The following is an 18,255-nucleotide window of genomic DNA, read 5'->3' as shown; positions in this document are numbered from 1 at the left end:
TTCCAGGGTGACCCCTCTGTGGGAGTGGGGAAGATGAGGGTCTGTGTGTCCGTATGTGTAGCTATTGTAGTGACTGTGAGGCTGGTATTGTGGTGGTGAAAAGTACTGGGGGGGGGAGGGGAAGCCATCATATTCCTCATCATTGCAAACCCCTCTGCAACAGAGTTAGTCAGTTTTTCAATGTTTGTCATCAGCCAGGTCATACTGTCTGTGAACTCCAAGTCGGTTGCCTCCATACGCTACAGTATTTGTTTTTTAAGTTTTAAGTCCTCCTGCGTGACAGCCAACAACTGTCCGTTGTTCAGCAATTTCCTTTTAAATTTTTCTAGTCTGTAATTGGACAAACATGCACCAAGTCTTTCGTTTGGCAATTTCCTTTTAAGTTTTTCTAGTCCGCAACTGGACAAACGTGCACCAAGTATACCGTTTTCTCTTCGCTTATTTTCTGTAGATGTGTCCTGCACATGCCCAGTAGGAGGAGATTCACCCAAATACCCGTTTTAATGTGGACGGAGGTATTTTCAAAAATGCCTGGTGTGGACGCCTATCGTTTTCATGCAAAACCGGCGTTTTCAAAATTATCCGGTCTAATGTGGACGTAGCCTTAATCTCCAGCAATAATGTCACTGCCTGTACACACTTTATTCCTCCCCCTTATATTATCACCAATTCCAAACAGCTGCTCTCAGATTATCTACTGCCATGACTAATTCTGCAACACTCACTGTGTAAAACAAAGCTTCATCTGCACTTGTTCTAAATCTTAATTTTTTCTGTCTGCTGCAAGCTAATGCTGAAAGTATACACTAATATTTTATTTTATTTCTCATAATGTTATATATTTATATCAACTTTTCTATAAATTTCTGCAATCACTTAAAATCTCCCATAACAAAAGCAGTGCATAAAGACATGGTCTAATCCCTGACAGTCTTCTAGCCATCCAGTTGTGTAGGCTAATGTCAAAATATCATCTTTCTGGTAATTTATTCATTTTTCAGGCAAGACCATGATTTGTTGCCTATCCCTAGCTGCCACTGTTTGAGTGGTTTGCTGGGCCATTAAGGGGGCAATTAAGGATAATCCAACCACAGTGGTGAGTCATATGAGCCAGAATAGGTAAGCATTGCAGATTTCCTCCTCTGAAGAAACCAAATTAACAAGACAACACAGAGAAAATGCTGGAAGAACTCAGCAGGCCAGGCAGTATCAACGGAAAAGAGTTAACAGTGAACATTTCGGGCCTAGACCCTGCTAAATTAACTAGATGTGATTTTACAGCAATTCACAGGTTCAGTGGTACTCAAGACCAAGTCTTTGTCAGACTGAGGCAGAGTCTAAAGCTACACATAAAATCTTTTTCAACATCCTCACCCTTGATCACTACAAAACCTTGAGCCCAAACGATATGCCAAGTACCATTCCCTGTCTTCATTCACCCCACATCCCAATCTTCTTTTCAACTGTGTCCTGCAACACCATTTTATCCCCCATCCTAACCTACCTCCAGTGGGACTTCTCTGACTACACTCCCACTTCACAAATATCTAGCACAGCCGTCTGTACCCAATTGTTCTTAAGCACAATCTTCTCCAATCTCCACCCTCACCTTTTCAAATTGAACCCCAAGTTAATAGCCATACAGCTCAGAAACAGACCATTTGAACCAACTGGTTCATAGTGACCAAGATATCCATCTAAGCCAGTCTCATTTGCAAACTAATATCCAGCCCAAACGTCTATTGCTACTCTACCCCTTTCCAACTGCAGTTGTCCTCTATAAGGCAGACTCTCACCATCCAAAAGCTAAAGACAGCTAGACCTTCTTCCCTCATCTCCAATGAGCTGAATCGACAGTCTTGCTCCTGACCTCATACTTTCCCATCCGCATCATTAACAATGCTTTTGATCTTGTGTCGAATAGAACTTTGTAGTTTTAGGCTCTCGCATGAAATGATGCAACTTACATGAACGGTATTTTTGACCTTTATATTTTGTACTGCTTGTCACTAAATCAGTACTTTGCATTGTCTTGTGAATCAAAAACCCTTTCTTGTCCAATCCATCGGTATAGGATTTTGGGTCGTAATCAATAGAAACCATAAAAAAGGAAGTTATGCCATTTTTTAATAATATTAATCAGTGGTTTGACCTTATCTCATGTCCATAATGTCCAAAGCAGGTAGGCACTGAGATTTTAAAAGCATGCAAAGAAATTGATAAGAGAACCTAAAGGAAAATAAGATTTCGTTTCACAAGGGATTTGTTACGATCTGAATGCTCTGTCTCAGAAGAATTATTGTAAAGCAATTGGATATATATTTGGAAAGGGAAAAAGGAGCATATTGATAAATAATGAAGAGTTAAGACAAAACAACACAAGCTTAAAGGGAAATTGGCTTGAAGTCTGTTACATGATTCTATGAAATTTTATCCACATCATACCAGGGCTGAGGACAAAGTCCTCTGTACTCACTCCCCTGTATAGCAATGTGGAAGAGGATTGAAACACTCTAGCCAGCTACCATTAACACTTCATTTACTTCTTTCAGTGTGCTGGGGTGAGTACCATCAGAAGTCAATGACATGCATGTAAAGTTAAAGTTACTTTCGCCATCTCTAACAAATTTTTTATATCCCCTCACAAATAAACTGACATCATCTGTGTACCAACCTTGTCTCAGGGTCAGAAGGTTGTAGATTCAAGCTCTACCTAGAGATGCTTGGAAATTCGGACCAACTTTTCAAGTTCAATGGTGCTGCATTTCAGAGTTGACTTAAAATCCCTTCCCCCATGTTCTCTTCAATAGATGTAAAAGATTCTATGCTACTGTTTGAAGAGAAGTGAGTTCTGGTCATAATTTATTATTCAACTTATGCTCTGAAATATGTTAGAAGGATATTTATCCTGGACAAAATGACTTGCTGATTTGCTCTAGCAATGGTACCATCCTTTATCGATGTTTCAGCGAACACAAGCAAGAATAAACAGCTTTGCTGTTTCAATACAAATCTTTGAACTGCCTCCACTACTTTATTATTGTGGATAATAAAAGTCAAATAGTTAAGGTTTTTATTCTCCTTCCTGACTTTCTTCAATCTGATGAAGAAATAAGTCATTAAAACGTGCCAAGACTTGTTTCATCACAAACTCCATAACTGACACAACCTGATTTTATTATTGAATACAGTCCGTCCTCCGTATCCACAGGTTCTGCATCCGCGGACCGAAAATACTGTACAAGTATCCCCCGCTATCCGAAAGTAGAGCGTTCATTTGAAACCTTTTGTAAGCCGAACCCAAAAAACAACCTACCAAATCGTACCAAATAACACATAAAACCTAAAATAACACTAACATATTGTAAAAGCAGGAATGATATGCTACTAGCAGAACCAATAGTAACATCGGCAGCTTTCAAGATTCTTTCTCTCTGCGTGTAAATAGTACGAATGGTGGATGCAGGCAAGTTCAATGCACGCACGTCTTTATTTCGTTCACTACAATCGAAACGCTTAATTACGTCCAGTTTTACGCTAAGCGTAACACCCTTACGAGCTTTCTTAGGCTCTTCTGATACCTTAGGACACATCTTGCTAACGGATGCACAAAATAAATCGAGATAAAGCACTCTCGCTGCTCGGGGTGCGCACTGCCTCTATAACGGCTCGCTGCAAAACAAATGCTGGATGCTATTTTCACTTTTTGTAACACCCTTACTCTTAGGCTTTTATATAAGGGACTTGAGCATCAGCGAATTTTGGTATCCACAGGGGTTGCCAGAACCAATCCGCCGCGGTTACAGAAGGCCAACTGTACTTCATTAGAGCTTGTATATTTTGTGACTACATCTACTTGGTAAGGGCTTCATACTTACCAGTATGACGGTGCGCCAAGTTGCAAGCTTTCCGGAAACGAAATCCAGGCAGGCTCAGATAGTAGATAAGGTTGCTGTGATATGGAAAAATTCTAAACCGTTGATTGGAGAGGAAACACAGCCTGTACACAGCCTGGATATATGAGCTGTTACTGGAAAATTAGAAAGAAGTCCATAAAACTCCATTCAGTTAATACTCATTCGCATAGGTTATGCAATTAAAATCTGGCATTTACAAGAGCAGCACATTAGAAATAGCCATGTTGATAAGGGATTGATCAGTATGTAAACAGTGATTCTGATCTGAACGTACAGCATTTCAGGTATTTATTTACAAGAGTTCTGGAACTCCCATTCTTATTTAAATGAGGAATATCTCCGGGGTGTTAGGTCAGAGGCCTAACACTTTTCAAAATGTTAACAGTTCTTTACATTAAAAAAAACTCACAGGAAAATTGTACCATCTTGGAAAATGAGCTTTACCACTCCCTCTTCATCAATGATCTCCAAGTAATGGACAGCTTGCTGGAATTTTTTTTGCATTTTTTCTACAGCAAACAATCCAAATATCCCCTCACACTTCCAGAAGTTCAGAAGTGAGAGGATGCATTTCTCTTCCATGTGTGTAATTTCAATACTAACAGTGACAGACCCATGGATTGGTTTGTTCCGGCTGGTCCACCAAGGAGATGCTGCGTGCACTACAGGAGAAATCTTTCATGTCTACAAGAGAAATCTCAAGTTGATCAGCAACGTTTTTTCTCAAGGTAAATTTAATTGAGTCAACTCCTAGCCAAATTCAATAGGCCAACTTCAACAAGCCTGTCAGTGACAGAGGTTATTGTGAGTATCTTGGTTATTTGTTGAATGAGCAGCATTAGGGAATTACCACTTTGTGTGTCCACAGTTAATGGGTAAAATTATCAATGAGTTGCTTTATTCAATTTGGAATTACTGTTGAAAAGTGAAATCAATAGAAAGAGTGAATTTAGCAGGTAACTCTCCTCTACTTCAGATTTGCTGGGATGTGAGATCAGAATCCAAACCAACTGCAGCCAATGTAAAACTGACCTGAGCCCAAGGGCATATGCAGTCAGTTTGTAGTGGCACAGATTGGGGCTACAGTGAAACCATGCACTGAAAAATAGGAACGGCTTTCTATGCTTCCTCTACTCACCTGGTCTTTGTGGGGAATCACTATCCCCATGTTTCACCAAATTACTGCATTGATTTATAAAGAGCTCTCGCTGCCCAATCCGGTCTCATGGACTTGTTCTTTTATACCCGGCCTGATTCCAACATGTGCAGATGGGCTTTTTCTAGTTCGGAGGTCAGGCTCTGCCTCCAACAACAACACTAAGATGCCACCGAAAAGAGGTGACTCTTTGCGTGCAGCTCTGATGGGAATCATCGCATTTTCTCATTTAGGACTGCTACAGCTGAAATCCACAGTCACAGACATGTAAGCAACATCATTTTAAGATGAATAATCTCTTCTCAGGCTTCCAGCCAGGTATAGGTATTGATTTTAACTGACATTTTGAAAACAAACTTAGCCATCTGCATCAGGGATGGATGACGCCTAAGACATGTCTAGTTCCCTAGTCCGGGGATATATGTATGTAACAGAGCATCCTGATCCTTTCCTTATTGGTGCAGGGGATTTTAACCAAACCAGTTTGAACAAGTCTCTGAACAACTACCACCAACATATCACCTGTGGAACCAGAGGAGCCAAAACCATGACTACTGTTATACCAGCATCAAGAATGCTTACTATGTCACCCCATGCCCATGCTTTGTAAAGTCCAATTAGCTGGCTGTACTTCTACTCCCAGTGTATAAGCAAACACTAACGACTGCCGCACCGGTGGTGAGGACAAGGGAGGTGGGGGACTGGACAACACTCAAGGATTCATCCTCGAATCTGAATACATCACAGTTGTCACCAACTTGTGTGGATAGGTGTGCGCCTTTGAGAACATACCAGACATACCCAAACCAAAATCCGTGGATGAACCAGAAGCCTCGTAGTCTGCTGAGGCCTAGATCTGTGGCATTCAAGACCGACAATCTACAGCTAGGTAAGATGTCCAGGTACAAACTGTGGAAGGCTACCTCAAGAGCAGGAGACACAATTCCAATTGACGTTAAAAGACGGAAAAGGATGCACATCAGTTCTGGCAGGATCTACAGGTCGTTACTTCCTACAAAACAAAACCTAACATCGTGAATGGCTCTGATGCTTCACTACCAGATGAGTTCAACACCTTTTATAGACACTTTGAAAGGTAGAATAAAACTACACTTGTGCAAATCCCTGCAGCATCTGGTGACCCTGTCTCTGTCTTGAAGGCTGACATCAGAACATCTTTCAAGAGGGTGAACCCTCGCAAAGCATCAGGCCCTGATAGTGTACCTAGTAGGGCTCTGAAAACCTGTGCCAACCAATTGGCAGGAGTGTTCAGGACATCTTCAATCTCTCACTGATGCAGTCAGATAGTTCCACCTGCTTTAAAAGTGCAACAGTCATACCCATGCCTAAGAAGAGCAGGATGAGCTGTCTTAACAACTATCGTTCAGTGGCACTCACTTCAACTGCGATGGAAGTTGGTCATGGCTGGAATCAACTCCTGCCTAGGCATTTTGCCTATTGCCACAATAGGTCCACAGTGGATGCAATCTCATTAACTCTCCACAATAGCAATACCACCAAAAGGCTGTTGTTGATCAACTACCGCTCAGTGTTCAACACGATCATACAAGCTCCAAGATCCTGGGCCTCAGTACCTCCCTCTGCACCTGGATTCTTGATTTCCTCACTGGATACCACAGCCAATGCAGATCAGAAATAACAGAGCCACCACGCTGAAAATCAATACCGGTGCATCAGGGGGGTATCATCCCATTGTTCTACTCTGTTCACACCCATGACTGTGTGGCTAGGTGCAGCTCAAATGCCATCTATAAATTTGCCAGCAACACAACTTTTGTTAACAAACTTTCTCATGGTGACAAGGAGATGTACAGGAGCAAAATAGATCAGCTGGTTTAGCGGAGTCGCAACCTTGCAGTCAACATCAGGAAGACTAAGGAATTGATTATGAACCTGAGGAATGGAAAGTTGAAGAAACACACACCAGTCCTCATTGAGGGATCAGCAAAGAAAAGGGTGAACAGTTTTAAATTCTTGGGCGTCAACATCGCTGAAGATCTATCCTGGGCCCAACATATTGATGCAATTAAAAAGACACAGCAGCAGCTATATTTAATTAGGAATTTGAGGATTCTTGGTATGTCACTAAAGACACGAGCAAATGTCTACAGATGTACCGTAGGGGGTATTCTAACTGGTTGCATCACTGGTAATGGAGGGGTCACAGCATAGTATCAGAAAAAGCTGCAGAAAAGGTAATGCTTTAGAAAAGTGGCATCTATCATTATGGGCCCCCCACCATCTGGGACATGCTCCCTCCTCATTGTTAGCATCAAAGAGGTGGTACAGGAGCCTGAAGAGAGACATTCAACGTTTCAGGAGCAACATCTTCGTGTTCAACATCAGATTTCTGAATGGACAATGAATCAATGATCACTACCTCACTTTTTTTCTCTCTTTTTGCACTACATATTTAATATTTCATATATATATATAGTAATTTATAGTGTTTCTATTATGTATTGCAATGTAGTGCTGCTGTAAAACAAACAACAAATTTCTCAATATTTGCCAGTGATACTAAACCAGTTTTTGATTCTGAACAGATTGTCAGACATAACCTACAAGCATAGATCTGGTGAAAGACCTATGTATGCAGGGTACATGCTTTTCATATGATGTATACCACAGTCTTCTAAAGCACATTGACAAACATCTTCAAGGAAACACACATATTCTAATTGACATTTCTGGGGAATTTACAACCTTATTATTCTTGAATATGTTTAAGTACATTTGCAGCTCTATATCTCGGGTCCACATTAACCCCAGTTTTTGAACGGCTTCTATCTTGCCCAGATTCCTCGATAAGTATTTGGTAAAAATGCTAAGGAACTCTAACAGAAAATATAGTATGTTGAAATTCATTGCTTTGGCTAAGTAAGTAAGGCATTGTGATTTCTGAATTTAAGTTTAAGCCCATTGTAAATATATATTCATGAAAAAAATAAGTACCTTTCATTTAATAGTTATCATTTTCTAGGGTAAGATCTATTGTCAGATGCAAATTTTAAAAAGTGAATCATTTAATATCAAAGCTGCCACTTTGTAAATAACTCCTCCCTGCAGGGTACCCTAGACTTTCAGGGAAAAAAAAAATTTGGCAAAAGAATTAAACAGAAAGAGCTCCTGAGGAAACTTCACACAAAAATAATCTTTTGCAATAACCATGAGTTACAGTTGTAAGAAAAAGTTTGTGAATCCTTTGCAATTACCTAGTTTTCTGCATTAATTACTCATAAAATATGGTCTGATCTTCATCTTAGTCACAATAATAGAAAAACACAATCTGCCTAAACTAATAACACACAAACAATTGTACTTCTTCTCGTCATCACTGAGTACACCATTTAAACAATCACAGTCAAGGTTCAAAAAGGTATCTGAACCTCTGGGGTAATGCCTTCTACAAAAACTATTTGGAGTCAGGTGTTCCAATCAATGAGATGAGATTGGAGGTGTGGGTTATAGATATAAAGACACAAAGTCAGGTTACCGACAGAGCCCACACTTCTCAAGAAAGGTGTCTTTATGTGGACCTTGCCTCGATCAAAACAACTTTCAGAGCACCACAGAAAAAAAGATGTAGACATACAAAGCTGGAAAGGGCTACAATAGAAGTTCTAAAGACCTGAGTGTTCATCTGCCCACCAAAGAGTAATTAACTCCAAATGGAGGAAGTTGAGTACTGTTGTTGTTCCTCTCCCTACTTGTGGGCATCCAGCAAAGATCACAACGAGAGTACAATGTGCATTGATGAAGGAAGTGAAAAAAGCCCAAGGGTAACAGCAAAAGACCTGCAGAAATTTCTAGAACTTGCTGAAGTCTCTGCTCATGGAATTTAATGCAGACAAGGTTGAGGTGTGGCACTACGGTAGGACCAACCAGGGTAGGCCTTACACAGTGAACAGTAGGGCAGTGAAGAGTGCTGTAGAACAAAGTGATCTGGGTATACAGGTCCATAATTAATTTAAATTGGCATTACAGTTAGATTTTGGAATAGAGAAAGTAACAGAAATAGCAAATGAAATCTATGATCATGGGGAGATAACTGATGATTTAAGTAAATCAGTTTTCATCACACTTCCAAAGAAAGAGGGAGCAACAGAATGTGAGTTACATCGTACAATAAGCCTGATGAGCTACGTGGCAAAAATTATTCTCAGAGTAATCACGATGAGAGCAAGACGCTGTATAAAACCAGAAATCGTGAAGAACAATGCGGCTTTGTGGAAAACACTGGAACCAGAAATGCAACTTTCATGCTACGGATGATCTGTGAACGAGCCATCCAGGTACAAAAGGACATCTACCTATGTTTCATTGACTATACAAAAGCTTTTGACACTGTCAGACAGCAAGATCTTCTGGAAATGCTTCAAGATCTTGACATAGATGGGAAAGATATACGTTTCTTAAGAAACTTATACTGGGACCAGACAGCATCCATCCGAATAGAAGAAGCGAGTGAGTATGTGAATATCATGAGAGGAGTCAGGCAAGGTTGTGTCTTTTCGACAGACTTATTTAACCTGTATAGTGAAAATATCTTGAGAAGTATCAAAGACATCAAGGGATTCACAATTGGAGGCCATAATATAAATAACATCAGATATGCTGATGACATCGTACTAATAGCTGACTCAGAAACAAAACTTCAAGAATTACTCACTATAATGGCAGCAGAAAGTAATCACAGAGGCCTCTCAATCAACACCAGGAAGACAGAAAGCATGGTCATCTCCAGAAAGACAAACATCCCACAATGTGTGATCAAGATTGGAAATACAAACATCAAACAAACCAACAAATTCAGATATCTTGGCAGCCTAATAACAAGTAATGGGAAGTGCGACACAAAATGGCGAAAGAAGCTTTCCAAAAAATGAAGATCATATTAACAGACAGAAAAATGAGCATGTACACTAAAAACAGAATACTGCAGTGCTACATTTATTCTATCCTGACTTATGGAAGTGAATGCTGGACCATTTCCCCGGCAATGGAAAAGAGACTAGAAGCAACTGAATTATGGTTCTACAGGAGAATGTTAAAAATATCATGGACCACACACACATCAAATGAAGAAGTTCTCAGAAGAGCCCAAGCAGTTCGATCACTCATACCAACAATAAGAGAAAGACAACTCAGATTCCTAGGACACATCATGCAGAAAGATGAACTAGAAAAACTCATACTCTCTGGAAAGATTGAGGGGAGCAAACCTAGAGGAAGACCTCAGCTTATGTACATCAAAAGCATAGCCAGGTGGCTACACATCAAGGAAATGGAAGTCATCCAAAAACGAAGGATAGATCTATATGGAAAACCATGGTCACCAAAGTCCGCATCGGATATGGTACCTAGACAGACAGATTACAGGTAGATGGGGTCATAAAGAAAGCCTTTGGCATCGGCCTTCATAAATCAAAGTATTGCGTACAGCAGATGGGATGTTAAGTTGAAGTTGTATAAGATGTTGGTGAGGCCTAATTTGGAGTATTGTGTGCAGTTTTGGTTACCTACCTACAGCAAAGATGTAAATAAGGTTGAAAGAGTACAAAGAAATTTTACAAGGATGTTGCCAGGACTAGAGGATCTGAGTTTTAAGGAATAAATGAATAGGTTCGGGAGATTTGATAGAGGTATACAAAATTATGGAGGGGTATAGAAAGGGTAAATGCAAGCAGGCTCTTTCCATTGAGGTTGAGTGGAACTACAACTAGAGGTCATGGGTTAAGGGTGAAAGGTGAAAAGTTTAAGGGGAACACGAGAGGAAATGTCTTCACTCAGAGGGCCGTGAGAGTGTGGAACAAGTTGCCGCACAAGTGGTGCATGTGAGTTCGATTTCAATGTTTAAAAGACGTTTGGATTGGCATGTGGAGGGGAATGGTCCCAGCGCAGGTCGATGGGAGTAGGCAGTTTAAATGGTTCAGCATGGACTAGATGGGCTGAAGGGCCAGTTTCTGTTCAGCAATTTCTATGACCCTATGCCCCTTTATTCCCACATTCTTACCAGATCCACAGGCAAGAAAACAAGGCAACTGAAAGGTTACAAGACAGTGAAATTCTAAAACATTGTCTTTGCTGGGTGTAATTCTAATCTCTTGGAAATTTCAGCAGTTGAGCTTTTCAGGAAACTCTGATGAGCCCAAAGAGAGTCTGGACATAAACATAATGACCCGAGTTATTTTAACAATTCTACATGAAACTGCCAGCTTTTCTTGTGGAACTGTTGGGGATATTTTTTCTTCCATGCCTATTACATTTCCTGCTTGTGTATTGAGAATGCTGTTGTTCATCAGAGAAGAAAATGTGATTGCACTGGAGAGGATGTAGAGGATGTTTTAAATAATTAAATAATTTCCCATTCAGGATCAATAAAGTACTTATTATTATGTTGTGAATACTGTAACATAGGAGAAAAAATTGGCTGAGATGTGGTTTTCACCTCAGTGACCAGACCATCTATAAATTTCTGTGTTCTATGATTCTTTTGTCACATTCCACAACTAAGAGGTAAAGCACAGTAGCAACTTAATCCACACAGACATATGGATTAATGGATGCAAACTCAAGCACTGGGGGCACTCACGAAGCCACAGGAAGAAACTCTACACAGAATGTACCAAGGTCAGGATTAATCCTGGAGACTGGGAGTAATGAGACCATAAGACTTTAAGATGTAGGAGCAGAATTAGGGCATTTTGGCTCATCAAGTCTCCTCATGGCTGATTCAGTTTTCCTCTCAGCCCCAGTCTCCTGCCTCCTCCCCTTATCCCTTCATGCCCTGACCAATCAAGAATCTATCAACCTCTGCCTTAAACTTACATAAAGGCTTAGCCTCCAGAGCCACCTGTGGTGAGGAATTCCATAGATTCACCATTCTCTGGCTAAAGGAACTCCTCCTCATCTCTGTTCTAAAAGGACGGCTGTCTGTTCTGAGGCTGTGTCCTCTAGTCTTAGACTCTCCCACCATAGGAAACATCTCCAAATCCACTGTCAAGGCCTTTCACCATTTAATAGGTTTCAATGCAATCACCGCTCATACTTCTGAATTCTAATGAATATAGGCCCAGAGCCATTGGATGCTCTTCATATGACAAACCATTCAATCCTGCAATAATTTCCGTGAACCTCCTTTGAACCCTCTCCAGTTTCAGCACATCCTTTCTAAGATAAGGGGCCCAAACCTGCATGCAATTCTCTAAATGAGGCCTCACCAGTGCTTTATAAAGTTTCAACATTACATCCTTGCTTTTATACTCTAGTCCTCTTGAAATAAATGCTAACATTGCATTTGCCTTCCTCACCACAGACTCAACCTGCAAATTATATTTAGGGAATTATGCACAAGGACTCCCAAGTCTCTTTTCACCTCAGTTTTTTGTTTATTTTCTCTATTTAGAAAATAGTCAACCCTTTCATTTCTTCTACCACAGTACATGACCATACACTTCCCAACACTGTATTCCATCTGCCATGTTTTACCCATTTTCCTAATCTAAGTCCTTCTGTAGCCTCTTTACCTCCTCAAAACTACCTGCTCCTCCACCTATCATATCATCTGCAAACTTTGCAACAAAGCCATCCATTCCATCACAAATCATTGGCATATAACATAAAAAAATCAGTCCCAACAGACACTCCTGTGGAATACCACTAGTCGTTCGCAGTCAGTCAGAAAAGGCTCTCTTTATCCCCACTCTTAGGTCTTGCCAATCAGCCACTGGTCTGTCCATGCTTGTATCTTTTCTGTAATACCATGGGCTCATAGCTTGTTAAGCAGCCTCATGTGTGGCACCTTGTCAAAAGCCTTCTGAAAATCTAAGTACATATCATCAATTGATTCTCCTTTGTCTATCCTGCTTGTTACTTCTTCAAAGAATTACAACAGATACGTCAGGCAAAATTTTCCTTTGAGGAAACCATGCTGACTATGGCCTATTTAATCATGTGCCTCCAAATACTCTGAAACCTCATCCTTAATAATCGACTCCAACATCTTCCCAACCACTGAGGTCAGACTAACTGGCCTGTAGTTTCCTTTCTCTTGCCTCTCTCCCTTCTTGAAGAGTGGAGAGACATCTGCAATTTTCTAGTTTTCCAGAACCATTATAGTATCTAGGTGATTCTTGAAAGATCATTAATAATGCCTTCACGATCTCTTCGGCCACTCTTTCAGAACTCTGGGGTGTACACCATCTGGCCCAATGACTTATCTACCTTCAGACCTTCCAGTTTCCCCAAGAACTTTCTCTCTAGTTATGGTAACTTCACACACTTCATGCCCCCGGCATCTGGAACTTCCACCATACTGCACGGGTCTTCCAGTGAAGACAGCAGAGTAAACTTGCTTATTCTCCTTCAAAGCACTATTACCACAAAAGAGGAACAGAAAATGCTAGAAATACTTAGCCAATTGGTAAGTATTGGTAAACTGTGAAGGAAGAGTTAGAGTCAAAGTTTCAAGGACAGTGGCCCTTTAAAAGAATTCAAACTGTGAGAAAACAAGCCTGTTTTAGTTTAGTTTAGGGGGAGAGAACAAAAGAACTGTCTGTGATCAAATAGAAACCAGATTGTCCAGGTACCAAATTTGGTGTCAGCACCTAGAGACAGAAAAGAAACATAAACTTCATCCTTACTGGAAACCTGATATGTAAGTAACGGTGTGGCAACATTTTTCTGTTCAGTCTTTTCTTTCAGTCTCCTGGCAACTGCTGGGCTCCATATCTAACAATTTCACATTCTTGTGTTTTGTGCCTCTAACTGCCGGCACTAAATGTTTGGTCAACCTTTGTGTTCATCAGCCCTCCGCTTCTCTGAACCCGCGTGTCTTCTTACTTTTCCAGTTCTCTGAATCTGAGGGTTACCGATCAGGTCCATACTGGTCCCAGCAAGACAATCTCAATCTCAAGATCAATCTCAAGACAGTCCATTCCCTCTTTTATTTCCCCATAGATCTTCAGTTTACAGCTCTTGAATTTATTCTCGTCCACCAAATCTCTTCTAACTGTGTCTTTCAGATGTGGGAGTAAACTGAACCACATAGTGGAAACTCACATGGATGGGAGGAAGAAACAAACTCCACATAGGCAGATTGAGATTGAACTCAGATCACAGAAGCTATGAAGCAGCAGTGCTGACAGCCAGCGCGTTATGGTGCAGCAATAGCGACTGGGCTTACTTTAAAGTCCTCAAGAACTGAGGAGCGCACCTAACAATGATTCTACTGACCTTTTCAGGAACTGGTCGGGACAATGAAACTATATTGGTGCCAGTACATTATCACTACTTCTGAGCAAGGGGACTCGGAGTCATCTATTGGCACTGTGGAGATGAGAGCAGTCTTCAGGGTTACATTCTGCAGTCCTATATTCTGATTTCTTTTGGGTACCAATCAATACTTTTGAGGCACAACTCTTTAAACTTTTATATACTGCCTTTGTGATCCTGGGCTGTCTCTAAGCACCATACAACCAATGACCTGCTTTTAAAAGGTAGTCACTTCTATAACGAGCAGCAAGGTTGACTGGAAGGATCTGCCACAAACAGTGAGCTTTAGTAGCTAGAGACAGCTAATCTGATGATCAAATATAACCTGAACACTAGCAAACAACCCGCTTTCCTTTACAATGGCAGCTAAGTCAGCAGGCAAGCCTTCAGTTTAATTTATCATCCAGTAGGTGACTCTACAAGCAGATTTTGATGCTGAAATCTCTGGAGTAAGAACTGAAGCCTTCAACTTTTGATGCAAGTGTGCTACCAACACTTCATCCAAAACCAGGGTCTTTACTATCTCTCCCAGCACCATGGTTTTCCCCGATAGAAATTCACTCACTTATTGGCATACACGTTCAGCCACGGCCCGTGTCTGAAAAACACTCCACCTCACCTTCTCACTGGCATTCTCCTAATTTATCCCAAATAATTTACAATATCATCTAACTACTGATAAAATAGAAAATCTGCAGATGCTAGAAATCCAAGCCACACACACAAAATGCTGGAGTCCTGCTGAAGGGTCTTGGCCTGAAACTTCAACTGTTTACTCTTTTCCATGGATGCTGCCTGGCCTGCTGAGTTCCTCCAGCATTTTGTGTGTGTAACGTGTGAGTTCAGGCACTTCTTGCTGCCACAATGTTTCCCTTCATTGACTACCCTTCTTTCAAACAATTAAATTGAGGTTCAAATTTGGCCAACTGGTGTTATTGAAGATGACTGAGGTTACATGGTGAATGAGATGAACCAAAAATAAACACAAGAGTTACAGGTGGGGGGGGGGCGGAATACAGTAAAAATGTTTCACTAATAATAATCAAAATGGGGGGAAAAAAGCTGCAGAAGCTGGAAGTCCAAGAGAAACAGAAGCAGGTCAGGAGAGAGAACCAGAATTTCATTACTAATCTATGCATTAGCCTTTGAATAAAGGATCACACAGAAGCAGCAAAGGTAGAGGATGGTTTATTACCGGTGTACAGAATCCAAGCTGGCTGAAAACAGAGAATGTTTGTTAGGGTGCACGGTCACTGTGTTTAGAGATCTTCTGTTAGCACTTTGATGTTCTCTTCAAACTCATACATCATGTGGAGCGAATGGAGCTGTGATCTTACTACCTTTTTGCCACCTCTGGAATGTGACCCTTCATGAACCTTTTTCGGAGAGAACGTAACCTGGCGATGGTCTTCAGTCAAAATGAAGGGGTCTAAAATTTGGGAATCTGTTGCCGCGAAGAATGACAAGACATTTCAGAAATCTGGAATAGTTCAGGCATAAAAGGCCAGATATGTTTCTGGGGTGTGTTTTATCTGTGGCTTCAATGTTTCACCAGACCTTAATTTGTACAGGCTGAAAATATCATAGGCTATCTGCCGAGAATGAACTCAACCATTGAAGATTACAGAACCATGGCAGGAACACTGCAAAGACAGAGTTGTAGTTTGATAAACTTGCTATTGGGAAAACATTTGATTCAATTTTTATATGTCCATATATTAGATTCAAATAAGTTATAGCTCCTCCTCCTTATCACACACACACATTATTTCAAACATATTTTTCATGCATTACTTAAAAAAATCAGTGTTCAAGTTATTTGGTAAAATTGTCCAAATGCTGACCTTGCAATCTGGCAGTTGCTATGGTAACTGAAGGCACATTGCAGTATACTATCCAATGTCATGAGGCTGACGTGCTGGTAGAGCTCCAAAGTATTATTTCCTTCTGTGCAAAGTCGTTCCCATTTGTCCTATACACACAGATATTTATTTTCAGCTTTATTTAAAAACAACACAAATATATCAGTTCATATGATCACAAATATGAGAAAATCTGCAGATGCTGCAAATCCAAACAACACACACAAAATACTGGGGGAGCTCAGCAGGCCAGGCAGCATCTATGGAAAAGAGTAAACAGCTGATGTTTTGGGGCGAGACCCTTTAGCGGGACTCACGGTGAAAGTTCCCGGCCCAACATGTCAACTGGTTACTCTTTTCCATAGATGCTGCCTAGCCTGCTGAGTTCCTCCAGTATTTTGTGTGTATTGCTCAGTTAACAGTATTATTAAGCAGCACTAAAAGGAAATACAGCATCTTTATCTTTCTTCTCAACTGGGTTCATGACTAAATAAAATAGAGAAAGAAATAAAAGGAGTAACCAAAAAAGGCACACTTCAGTATTTCCATGGGTTTTAATAAGAGTCTGACTTGTAGATTTATGACCAAGATCAGAGAAAAAGTTATCAGAGGCAAATAATAAACAGAGCAGGAATGAAAGGATGGCTCAGGTTCCACTGGATTCAGTGCTGGGATCTTTCCTGCACACTATTTCCAACGAAGCAGCTGGAAATTATTCCCCTCCACACTACAAGATCAGAAGAATCTAAAACAATTTCTATAACCAAAATCTGACCATCTTTAAAATAAATTTTCATGAATTAGGTATGAGTGACCTCAAAAATACCAACAACCTATGCAAGCCATAAATGTTGCCAATAAGTGCACATGAAAATAAATAAAGAGATTTAGTAAATGTTAAGAGTTATTTTTGTCCGCATGCTCAAAGGCACTGACAACAGGTAACAGAAGAAATCAAGGACAGAAATTCAATTCCAATGAGGCAACTGCAGTGCCTACAATAATGACATGAGTGGTTAAATTTAGTGAACCTTCAAACAGGCGTACTGTCTCAATGTATCAAACTCCACCATCACATGTAACAATCTCTATCATAATTCGGGCCCTACATTTATAACCTTAACTGCATCCTCACACACGTAGCCCTGCTAGAAGCTACAGGCCTACATCTCACAGCCTGAATATACCTTGCTATTTAGTCATATTGCCTAAACCAATCACAAAACACTCAGTCTGGTCTCTTACAGAACAAGGAGGTGCACAATACAAGGCAGCCAAAACTAGTCAATAAGACCATAAGACATAGGAGCAGAATTAGGCCATGCAGCCCATCGAGTCTGCTCCACTATTCCATCATGGCTGATCCTGGAACCCACTCAACCCCATACACTTGCCTTCTCACCATATCCTTTGATGGCCTGACTGATCGGGAAACTATCAACTTCCCCCTTCAATATACCCATGGACCTGGCCTCCACCAGAGTCTGTAGCAGAGCATTCCACAGATTCACTACTCTCTGGCTAAAAAAATTCCTTACCTTTGTTCTACAGGGTTAGCCCTCAATTTTGAAGCTGTGCCTTCTAGTTCTGGATACACTCAACAGAGGAAACATCCTCTCCACATCCTCCCTATCTAGTTCTTCCAACAATCCATGGGTTCCAAATGAGATCCCCCTGCATTCTTCTAAATTCCAGTGAGTACAGCCCCAAAGCTGCCAAATGCTCCTCATATGTTAACCTCTTCATTCCCAAAATCATCCTAGTGAACCTCCTCTGGGCTCTCTCCAATGACAACACAATAAGAACAATGAAATTAAGAAACAAATGCTCCTGCCCAGCCCAGCGGATTTGAGAGTGCATGCCAATCTTTAATGAGGTGTTCACTTCCAACACTGTAAAGTCATCCTCTAATCCTCCTTGGCACTGTCTTTACCCCATCATCTCTTTTGATTTGCTGGTCCTAACAGTGAGTGTGTGCGGAACTGGCTGATCCCAATATCACTTCCCTTCCTGATCAGATATA

General features: G+C 40.8%; 1 protein-coding gene across 2 annotated transcripts in view; it reads right to left on the bottom strand.

The window, feature by feature from the left end:
• Positions 1–18,255, bottom strand: part of LOC134354846 (cytochrome P450 4B1) — an 89,612-nt gene that overhangs the window by 37,779 nt on the left and 33,578 nt on the right. For both annotated transcript variants that reach the window (XM_063064228.1, XM_063064229.1), the window contains 2 exons: positions 16,215–16,342; positions 3,879–4,030 (listed from right to left, as the gene is read on the bottom strand). In XM_063064228.1, the coding sequence (XP_062920298.1) occupies positions 3,879–4,030; positions 16,215–16,342 (280 nt within the window). The remainder of the gene's footprint in view (positions 1–3,878; positions 4,031–16,214; positions 16,343–18,255) is intronic.

The sequence above is a fragment of the Mobula hypostoma genome, chromosome 12 (assembly GCF_963921235.1).
Source record: "Mobula hypostoma chromosome 12, sMobHyp1.1, whole genome shotgun sequence".
NCBI lineage: Eukaryota > Metazoa > Chordata > Chondrichthyes > Myliobatiformes > Myliobatidae > Mobula > Mobula hypostoma.
The sequence above is the reverse complement of the archived record's forward strand: the minus strand, read 5'-3'. Positions and strand labels throughout refer to the sequence as shown.